General features: G+C 44.6%; 1 protein-coding gene across 1 annotated transcript; it reads left to right on the forward strand.

Moving 5' to 3' along the window:
* Positions 1 to 1357: 1357 nt before the first annotated feature.
* Positions 1358 to 11203, forward strand: GINS3 (GINS complex subunit 3). The gene is made up of 4 exons (XM_034638540.1): positions 1358 to 1714; positions 8326 to 8559; positions 10181 to 10794; positions 10841 to 11203. The coding sequence occupies exons 1-3, from the start codon at positions 1529 to 1531 to the stop codon at positions 10409 to 10411; spliced, it is 651 nt and encodes a 216-aa protein (XP_034494431.1). The 5' UTR covers positions 1358 to 1528; the 3' UTR covers positions 10412 to 10794; positions 10841 to 11203.
* The last annotated feature ends 357 nt before the right edge of the window (positions 11204 to 11560 follow it).

Consider the following 11560-nt stretch of genomic DNA (forward strand, 5'->3'; position numbering starts at 1 on the left):
ACAAGATGTCACGGCATCTTAAAATGCAGGGAATAAGAAACATGACTAATACACATCTCCCTTCCCATGAACGCTTTGCTCATAGCTCTACTAACTCCAGAAAATGCCTTTCTGTATGAAGTTCCACAGTACATCTCTCAACACTGCCGCTTTCCATAGCTGTGACTGAATAGCACCCCAAGTCTGGTAGCATGGAACTGTTAACCTTAAACATAAAACTGCCAGTTATTTTACCAGCAAAAATAGGTTTATTCGGAAATAGCAGAAAATGGCCATCCAGGGCAAACAACCCAGGGCAAAACCAAAGTCAAGACCAGAGAACACACGAGACTTCGCTCATTTATGGGGGAGCCGGGCAGTTGAAGAAGCTGTTATAAACAAGAAGTCCATTGGAGTAAAATGGGAGTTCAAAGTACAGTGGCTTCTCATTGGCTGAGTCAGGACTGTTTCTCATTGGCTGGGCCTTTGGAGGAAAGAAATCCTTTTTTCCTCTGGCTAAGGTAGTAAAGTTGTATACATGTGCAAGATCCTTCTCTCCCTGTTGGATTTGCATTTGGCGATGAGTGGTAGGGCATGAGAGCTCTCGCTGCTGAATCTCCTGACTCTATTTTAGTGAGGTTTCTCTTTATTAATTTTCACATCACCATGATGCCTTCCTTACCCCTCTCCCCCAAGTAGACCAGCGATTGCACCTGACACAGATACCCATTCAATCTATAGGGTGGCTGGCAACATATGACTGCTATGACCCAAAGACAAACTGGGCCAATCAGATTTCCTCTTTTAAGGATTCAAGTTAAGAGCCACAAAGGGAGATTTCCAGGGGATGGTAAGGTGAACTAGGAGGCCCTGAAGTAAACTCAGGACCTTTGTGAGCCAGACATAGCCTAGTGCTTCCCCCCCCCCCACTCCATCCCTTATCCATGCCAAAATACTACAAATAGTCCCTAACTCTCTGGGGCTAGTGCGGGATGTTTTGTTTTGTTTTAATGTTTCTTTGAAGTACGAAGATTTACAGATTCAGTGACAAAACTGTAGTGAATAGGTCTGACTTGATCAGGCCTGAGACGGAGGCCACAATGATGCCCTTTTATAAGCCCCCAAACGTGTCGCAAAGTGTTTTTTAACTTCGTGTAAGCATTTAAAGGCCCACATAAAATCTAGTACAAATGCATCCGGCAACTTCAGTGGGCATTTCCAGCTCCTTTTTAAGGTTCCCACAGTGAGCTTACACTCTGCGGGAGAGAAATCCTCGGGGCGGGGGTGTGGGGGTACTGCGCCCCGCCCCTGATCACGTGGGACCACGTCCGCAGGCTGTCGATTGCTTCTGCCTGGGCAGATCCGCCCGGATCGATTGCTCTAGTCTGGCCCGTCCCCGGCGCGGGAAAAATTTCAATCCCGCCTGGCGGCCGCAGCGACCGCCAAACCCTTCACAACTCTCACATGCCTCCGCTTCTTAGGCTTTTACATCCCTGACTCCCGGCATCACACGAGTGGAAGCAGAGAAGTTCAAACCACGGCCGCCGCCATGTCTGAGGCTTATTTCCGGGTGGAGTCGGGTGCGTTGGGGCCCGAGGAAAACTTTCTGTCCTTGGACGACATCCTCATGTCCCACGAGAAGCTCCCGGTGCGCACAGAGACCCCCATGCCTCGCCTCGGTGCTTTCTTCCTGGAGCGGAGCGGAGGGGCCGAGACTGACCACGCGATCCCTCAAGTAAGCCCTGAGACGCGAGCTCCCCGCGGGAAGACTGCAATTCCCGGTGGGCCTCGCGGCCGTGCCCCGACCGTGCTACCCCCTGGGGTTTGAGGTTTTAGGGGGCAGCCGGGCCCTACGCACAAACGAGTTCTGTCGGCCGGCCTCAGCGCGCTGAAGTGGTTTCTTAGCCTTCGCCTCCTGTGTGAAACCAGATTTATCCGAGGTGGTCTGATTTCATTTTTGAAGCTGTCCAAATTGAGCAGTGCCCCCACCCGCGCCGTCCTGTGTCGAAGGCTTAAGGACTGGCTACTACTGACCACTTCAGGATCGGCGTTCTGATCACGTTTGTCTTAAAACGACAGCTCTGGGTTCTGTAAGAGGTTGTGATACGTCAGGGAACCGCAAATTGCTAGATTCGTTCCTGCGCAATAAGGATGGTATCAGACCGTCTACTGAGGGCTTTGGGACGGGTGTGGATGGGGGGGGGAGGAAACTTTCCCACCTATTACCCCTTTAATCCTTCAACGACCCTATAGTCAGATATGGTTACACGCTAGGAATCTGAAGCCCACAAAGGTTGTGTACCTTGCTCAGGGTCCCGCAGCAAACGGTGAGCTTGGGATTAGAGCCTGGACCTGTAGGACTTCACATGCCAGTTTGTCCCAGGAACGGGCTCTTCATGGTTATTTTGTTATTTCCTCTTTAACCTACCTTTTGTTTGGAAGGGTGTGTTAGTTTGGCGTGTTTGTTTAAATTTTTATCAAAGTAAGGCATATACAGAGTTTTAAAGGACAAATGGTACTAACAAAATTTACAACAAAAAATAGTGGGCCCTGCCTTGCTTTCCCCCACTTTTCCTTGCCAGCTCCACCCGGTCTTTCTACTTTTTAAATAGTATTCAAGATTTGCCTCTGTATTTTTAAATAATAGTCTTAAGCTTGTTTTTTTGATTTGTAAAAAATTAAGACATTATTTCTCAGCTTTGCATTATGGTAGATAAGGATTTTGTTCTCGTACACGCTGGCAAACAGAGACGCGCTGCCCGTACTTTACTCATATTGCCTTCGTTTTACCAAATGTCCTTTTTGTGTTCCATCTAGGTCACCGCATTGCATTTAGCGTCCCGCCTCCTTAGGCTGCTCTTGGCTGTGACGGTTTATCAGATTTTCCTTGTTTTTAATGACCATGACAGTTTCGTGGAGCGCCAGTCAGATAATTTGTGGAATGTTCCTCAACTGGGATTTGTCTGATGATTCCCTCATGGTTAGACTGCAGTGACAGGGTTTGAGGAGGAAGATCACAGAGGTAGAGTGCCATTTTTATGGCATCATATCAGGGGCTCATACTGTCAGCCTGCCTTATCACATTGATAGGAACCTCGATCACCTGGCTGAGGTAGTGTTTGTCAGGATTCTTCACCCTAAAGTTTTCCAGGGCGCCTGGGTGGCTCAACTGCTTAAGTGTCCAACTCTTGACTTCTGCTCAGATCCTGATCTCAGGGTTGTGGGATTGAGCTCCGAGTTGGGCTCTGTGCTGGGAGTGAAGCCTGCTTAGGATTCTCTCCCTCACCCTCTGCCGCTTCCCATCTCTCTCTCTCTCTTTTTCTCTCTCCCCCTTTCAAAAAAAAAAAAAGTTACTTTTTCCTACCTTTTCATACTGTTCTCTTTGGGAGGGGGTCCTTATGCACAGCCTCACGTGAGGAATGGGGAGTTCAGCTCTACTCCTTTGAGGGCGGTGTCCACATAAATTATTTGGAATTCTATGTGGGATATTTGTGAGGAGGTTTTTAATGACATATTTAATTTCATTCATAGATATAGGACTATTCAGATTTTCTATACCTTCCTGTGTTTCTCTTGGTACATTGTTTTCTCCCCTAGGAATTTGACGATTTCATATACATTTCCAAATATAGTGGTATAAAGTTCAAAATATCCTTTTACTATCTTTCTGACATCTGTGGGATTATATTGGTGTCTTGATTTTTAGTCTTGATATGGAGAAATTATGCTCCTTTCATTAGTCTCGCTAGGAGTTTATCAATTGCGTTAGTGTTATATTTTTTTCTTCAAAATTTTATTTAAATTCTAATTAGTTAACATGCAGTGCAATATTAATTTCAGGAGTAGAGTTCAGTGATTCAGCACTTACATACAACACCCAGTGTCATCACAACAAGTGCCTTCCTTAATGCCCATCACCCATCTGGCCCATCCCCCACCTGCCTCCCTCCATCAACCCTCAGTTTGTTCTCTATAGTTAAGAGTCTCTTACGGTTTGTTTCCTTCTCTCTCTGTCTCTTTTTCCCCCTCCCATATGTTCATCTGTTTTATTAGTCTTTTAAAAGAACTAACTTACAGCTCTGTCAGTTTTCTCCTTTATACCTTTGTTTTCTAGGTCATTAAGTTCTTATAATTAGTTCTTTCCTGCTACTTTCTTTAGACTTAATTTTCTATTGTTTCCCATGCCCCACAACCCTGCCCATGCATTTTGAGATGGGTCCCAAAGTCATTGATTTTTCAGCCTTCCTTTATGCATTTTTTAGTTCTACATTTCCTCAGAGCACAGCTTTAATTGCATTCGACAAGTTTTGATTTGTTGTATTTTATTTTCATATCAATGAGTTCAAAATAATTTCTAATTTCTATTGTGATTTCTTGTTTGACTCAAGGTTATTTAGAAGACCAGTGCTTAGTTCCAAACATGTTGGTATTTTGCTCTTCATCTTCTTTGTTTTTGATTTCTGGTTTAATTCATTCCACTTTGGCCAGAGAATGTAGTCCGAAAGATTTCAGTCTTTTGAAAGTTAAGGCTTGTTTTATACTGCAGCATTAAAATCAATTTAACCATTCTGTATGCACTTGAACAGATGTGTGTTATGAAGTCATGGTGTGTGATAAATAATGTAAGTTAGGTCAAGTTTGCTATTTGTTTTATTGAGATCTTCTATATCCTTACTGGGTTTTTTGGCTATTATTTATCTACACAGGTATGCCAAAGTCTCCCACTATGATTATAGATTCGTCTATTTCTCCTTTTACTTCTGTCAGTGTAGACAGATACGTATCTTTTTCTTGTGGATATGATGACCCTTTTATTATTGTCAAATGTCCCCTAATCTCTAGTATGCTCTTTCTTTTGATTACTATCTGCATGACATTTTTTCAATCTTTCTGTGTCTTTCTATTTTAGATTTATCTCTTTTAAGCAGCATATAGTTGGGTTTTGTTTTTATTTGGTTAGACAATTTTCTAATTGTATTTAATTTGTTTACATTTAATTATTGATAAATTTTGTTTATTTTTGCCTTCTAGTATTTACTTTGGGTCCTGCATTTCCATATTTATTTCTGGGATCATTTTCATTCTCCCTTCACGATTTCCTTACTTTGTGTCTTGTGGTGATAAATTCTCCATTTCTGCCTGTACACAGGGTCCCCAAGACGAATCCCTGGTTTGATAATTCACTAAGAGAACTCAAAGGGCTCAGCATACAGTCATTCTTATGTTTAAATTCTAATACAATAGGGGCGCCTGGGTGGCACAGCGGTTAAGCGTCTGCCTTCGGCTCAGGGCGTGATCCCGGCGTTCCGGGATGAGCCCCACGTCAGGCTCCTCTGCTGGGAGCCTGCTTCTTCCTCTCCCACTCCCCCTGCTTGTGTTCCCTCTCTCACTGACTGTCTCTATCTCTGTCAAATAAATCAATAAAATCTTTTAAAAAAAAAATTCTAATACAATAAAAGAATACAGAGTAAAATCAGCCAAGGAGAAAGGGTGTGAGGGATGAAGTTTGCAGAAAGCTGGACACAAGCTTCCAAGAGTCCTGTCTCACTGGACTCACACAGGATGCACTGAATTTCTCAAATAATGTATTATGACAACATGTGTGAAATATCTGTGTACCAGGGAAGCTCATTAGAAACTCAGTACCCAAGGTTTTATTGAGGGCTAGGTTACATAGGCACTCTACCTAACATATACCAATATTCCAGGCTCCCAGAAGGAAAGCAGGTATTCAACATAAACCACATTGTGCAAACCGTTCAAGCACAATGAGGCACTCGTATCCATTCTGAGAATAGTGGGAACCCTCCTGAAATTCAGGTTCCGGGACACCCACCAAGGACCAACCGTGCGAGCAGGCCCTTCTAAAGGAGGGCAGTCTTGGGCTTGCTATGTTAACTTTCTGCCCACTTTCTGTGTGAAAATGTCTTTATTTCCCCTTTGCTTTTAAAGAATATTTTCACTGGGTATAGATTTTTAGATTTGCAGTTATTTCAGGCCTTTTTAAAAGATATCATTTGAGGGCACCTGGGTGTCTCAGTCAGTTAAGCATCTGCCTTTGGCTCAAGTCGTGATCCTGGGGTCCCTGGGATTGAGCCCCACATTGGGCTCCCTACTCAGCGGGGAGTCTGCTTCTCTCTCTGCCCCTCCCCCCACTTGTACTCTTTCTCAAATAAATAAAATGTACTTAAAAATAAATAAAATAGGGGCGCCTGAGTGGCTCAGTCGTTAAGCATCTGCCTTCGGCTCAGGGCGTGATTCCAGCATTCTGGGATCGAGCCCCACATCAGGCTCCTCTGCTGGGAGCCTGCTTCTTCCTCTCCCACTCCCCCTGCTTGTGTTCCCTCTCTTGCTGACTGACTCTCTCTCTGTCAAATAAATAAATGAACTTAAAAATAAATAAATAAATAAAATAAAAGATGTCATTCCATTTTCATTGTTTTGTGTCTTCCATCATTTCAGTTGAGAGGTTGGTTTTGACCCTTCTAGCTCTTTTTGTAAAGGAGATGTGTTCTCACCCCCACCAGCAGTGCCTTCTGAGATTTTCTCTAGGTCTTCATTTTTCAGCAATTTGAGTAAGATGTGCCGAGTTGTGGTTTTATTAGTATTTATCCTATTTGGTGTCATAATGTTCTTTGCATCTGTGATTTCCTAACTCTTTAATTTTGGAAAATCTATGACCATTGTCTTTTCAGATACTTCCTTTGCTTCAATCTATTTCTCCTCTCTTTCTGGGCTTCAAATTACATGCAGGTTAGACTGACTTTCTTTCTTTCTTTCTTTCTTTCTTTCTTTCTTCCATATTCCATATGTCTTTCATGCTCTTTTCTGTATTTTCTTTCTATGCTTCAGGTTGGATATTTTCTGTTCACCGTTTTTTCAATTCATGACCCTCTATCTGTGTCAAATCTGGTAAGCCAGTCAAATACGACTTAACTTATCGAGTTCTTTTTTTTTTTTTTTAAGTGGGAAGGGGCAGAGGGAGAGGGAGAATCCCAACGGAGGGCTTAATCTCACAACTCTGAGATCATGACCTGAGCCAAAATCAAGAGTCAGATGCTTAACCAACTGAGCCACCCACGTGCCCCCCCATTGAGTTCTTAAAGTTCAATTCTTGCATTGATCTGGAATTTCCGTTTGATTTTTTAAAATTTATTTTAAAGTTGGTGCCTACTTACTCTTGATATTTGGTACAGAAATTGAACTTAGGAGCGCCTGGGTGGCTCAGTCGTTAAGCGTCTGCCTTCGGGTCAGGGCATGATCCCAGGGTCCTAGGATCGAGCCCCATGTCGGACTCCCTGCTCCTCTGGGAACCTGCTTCTTCCTCTCCCACTCCCCCTACTTGTGTTCCCTCTCTTGCTGGCTGTCTTTTTGTCAAATAAATAAATAAAATATTTTTTAAAAAATTTGAACTTAATTGTCTCTTTTTTTCTCAAATCTTGGTCCCTTATGTTCTGGCTGCTTTGGCAGCCTTGAACTCAACATATGTCTCCTCAGCCCAGGGAGGTTGGCAAAAAGCTCTGCCCACACACACTGCAAAGCCACTCCCACCTTGTGCAGCAGTTCTGCTCTGTGAGAGTTCTATGCTGTTGTTGCCTCCTTTGACTTAGTTAGGTTTGACTTTTATTTTTTTGGATATTTCTCTTAATTTCGAGTCTATCGTGGCCACCTCACTATATTTTCCAATTCTGTTAAGGTTTTAAAAATACAGAGAGATTTTTCTGTCATCTCTGAAGCTATGAAATGGGATACAGAGGGGCTGTGGTCTGAGCTCAAGCTGATACTGTTTTTCCTCATAGCCCCCAGCACCCAGGGTGGTGCTTCTTAGCACATAGTAGGCCCCCAATANATCTTTTCTGTCATCTCTGAAGCTATGAAATGGGATACAGAGGGGCTGTGGTCTGAGCTCAGGCTGATACTGTTTTTCCTCATAGCCCCCAGCACCCAGGGTGGTGCTTCTTAGCACATAGTAGGCCCCCAATAAGTGTATGTGAGGAATAGATGTTGAATATTCAAAGAAAGCAGGAATGTTTATTATATTTCTCAAGTGTCTGTGATTGGAAGTTTTTGTTTATGTGAGTTAGAAAACTTTCCCTTTATACCACATTTTTGTTCTGTATTATGCTTCTGTTGTATAAATCCATTTCTCTCTCCATTCCGTCATGACATAAAACTTCAGCCCCTACAGTTCAGTTTTTCAGGTCACAGCCAGATTTGCATGTGATAGCCCTGCCCCCAAAGAGAAAAGGCAACACTGATATTTGCCCAGGGCATGTGTATTTCCTTTCTGAGGCACACATTTACTATGTGATTTATTTTTAAAATCTGCATTCTTGTCTGATGCAGGGCTCAAAGCTTGAGCTCCCCTTGTGGCTGGCAAAGGGACTTTTTGACAACAAGCGGCGGATCCTTTCCGTGGACCTTCCCAAGATCTACCAACAAGGTTGGAGGACGGTGTTCAGTGCCGATGCCAACGTGGTGGACCTGCACAAGCTGGGGCCACACTTCTACGGGTTTGGCTCTCAGCTCCTGCATTTCGACAGTCCAGAGAATGCAGACATTTCCCAGTCTCTGCTACAGGCAAGTGATTGATGTGAAAACCTAGGGCTCTGCACGTGCCTCAGGAGCCAGCGTGGAAGCCACCAGACTTCACTGTTACCCAGGGAAGTGTATTATTTACACAGTTTATTCGTTTTTCCATGTCAGCCGACAATTAGAGTGTGTTTACTGATTATATACATACTTCAAAATGATTGGTCAGCAGCTCTTCATAATTGCTTGTTAAGACTTGGGACTAACAGGAAGTCCTGGAAGTAAGAAAGGGGTGTTGGTTGATCACGGGGGACAGGCACTCAGATGCACCAGCCCAGCTCTGGGACTGGCCTGAGGGCTCCTGTCAGGAATGCGTGTGCTACTTGTTCCCTTCCTTGCTCTGGGGTTAAGACGCAGCTCTGCCATGTATTCACAGTGTGATTTGGTCAAGCTGCTTGACCTCTCGAGGCTTCTCAGTTTTTCACCTGTTAAATGGAGATACAATAGTGCCAAAATTATGGCATCACAGTGACATTATGTCATGCTGTTTTGTACTATCATGTTCCATGGACGAAACAGTGTTATACACATATTACCATCCTTCAGATACGACCGTACTTTAACTGTTTATTCTGCTAGTATTAGAAGAAACCACCTTTTCTACCTCTTGTTTTACTCCCTCATTTCCAGCTTTATAAGAACTGGTGGCTGAAGACACGTTTTCTCCCTGGACCACGCACATGCCCTCCGTCAGGCTCAAGGATTGTTTGGCTAACGTGTACCGGTGCTGTTTTTAATGTGGATAGTAAAGAAAAACTTCATTGCTATCCATTCAGATAAAGAAGTCAATGCACTATAGCCTATAGACAGTCGGAGCTTAGGAAACTCTTGTGAACAGAAAGCTAAAAATGAGGAGGACCTGTTTGACTTACAGTGTCTCCAGGACATGTTCCTGAACTGGAACACTGCCCTCTGCTAGTGAGTTCCGTGTTTTCTTTTCCCGTCACTGCTTTGAAGTTCTGTAAAGTTGCTGATACATAAGGTCACATCGCCACGAGGCGGTGGAAGAAACTGAAGCAGGGGCTTGTGGCTTGGTCTTGGAGCCCTGGGGAAGAATGACACCCCGAGATCACATGTGTCTCTGTCCTGCTCTCAGACTGGAAAAAGGAGAAAATGCGTTCAGTTAGATCGGGAGTCTTCTCTGGTTGAAACCTGTCTGCACGTGTCACAGTACATTATTATGGCCTTTGTCACTAACAACAATAACGGGTAATGCTTTTCGAGGAGCCTCCTCTTGCCAGCCATTTGCGAGATGCTCTACATGTGTTCCTTCAGTGGTTTCCGTAATAACCCATTGGATTTTCCTAATAGTCCATTTCACAGACGGGGAAATCAAGGTATGGCAATGTGATATAACTTCGAGTGGTAAAGTCGCCTCAGACCTCCTTCCAGCTGAGTCCTAGACCAAACTTTCCCTTTGTGACATTTAAATGTTCCGGGATGGGGCACCTGGCTGGTTCAGTTGGTGAAGCGTGCAACTCTTGATCTCAGGGTTGTGAGATGGAGCCCCACTTGAACTTGGTGTAGAGATTACTTAGAAATAAAATCTTTAACATGAACATGTTCAGGGATAAAAATGGATCTGATTTCTCACTCCCTTCTCCTTCAGACATTCATTGGACGTTTTCGCCGCATCATGGACTCTTCCCAGAACGCTTACAATGAAGACACTTCAGCACTGGTAGCCAGGCTGGACGAGATGGAGAGGGGCTTATTTCAAACAGGACAGAAAGGACTGAACAACTTCCAGTGTTGGGAGAAGGGGCAGGCTTCTCAGATCACAGCCTCCAGCCTCGTTCAGAACTATAAGAAGAGAAAACTCACTGACATGGACAACTGAAGGCCAGAAGAACACAGAAGTGCTCCCGTTGAAGTGAACCACTCTGTGTGTCCTTGATAGGAGCCTCGTTGACCTTGTATAGGACCAGAACCGTGTCCCATGTCATGGCTTATTTCCCGCAGCAGTCCCGGGAGTAGTACCATCCGGTTGGGAAAGGACATGCGGGAGGATGTCTCTGGCCTATAAGGCATATGAGACTGTCCCACCCTGCTGACCCATCAGCCCAGGCCTACTTAACCCATGAACCCCCAGCCAGGGAGAAACCAAAGTCCTTCATAAAGAAGTGGGTAATACGTGCATCACAGTACAGTTGGAACCGGGGTCCCTTGTGCCCAGGAGTGTAATAGCCTCCTATGTCCAGTTTCACTAGCTCTAAAGGACAGGTACNAATAGCCTCCGATGTCCAGTTTCACTAGCTCTAAAGGACAGGTACAGATGGGCCGTCTTCGCCTGCTCACAAAGGTTCTCTTGAGCTTACTTGCCCCATCTTCCTTGTGGGTGCTCAGAGGACAGCACCCCCAGGATGCTAGCCTTACTTATGTTCTGTGCCTGTGGGGAATTACCCCAATTTCCAAAGACAGTTGCCAAGAATAAAGAAGAAAAAGGAGAAGGCAGATGAATGGAGGGGCTTTTACTAAAAGGAAGGCATTGCTTTCCTTCTCTGTCCTCGGGGCTTTAGGGTCCGGGCGTCACAGCACTCTGCAGTCAGCCTGGAGGGGAAATGGTTAACCCGAGCCTGGCTTTTGTCTTGAGATCTTCAGAGCCACCTGCACAGCAGTTCCTTCCCTCCCTNAGGACAGCACCCCCAGGATGCTAGCCTTACTTATGTTCTGTGCCTGTGGGGAATTACCCCAATTTCCAAAGACAGTTGCCAAGAATAAAGAAGAAAAAGGAGAAGGCAGATGAATGGAGGGGCTTTTACTAAAAGGAAGGCATTGCTTTCCTTCTCTGTCGTCAGGGCTTTAGGGTCCGGGCGTCACAGCACTCTGCAGTCAGCCTGGAGGGGAAATGGTTAACCCGAGCCTGGCTTTTGTCTTGAGATCTTCAGAGCCACCTGCACAGCAGTTCCTTCCCTCCCTAGAAAAGCTGTCAGGGAGTCATTTGGAATCACAAAGTAGTTATTAAAGGGTGTTAACCAGCCCTTATTAC

Source organism: Ailuropoda melanoleuca, chromosome 12, assembly GCF_002007445.2.
Source record: "Ailuropoda melanoleuca isolate Jingjing chromosome 12, ASM200744v2, whole genome shotgun sequence".
Classification (NCBI taxonomy): Eukaryota; Metazoa; Chordata; class Mammalia; order Carnivora; family Ursidae; genus Ailuropoda; species Ailuropoda melanoleuca.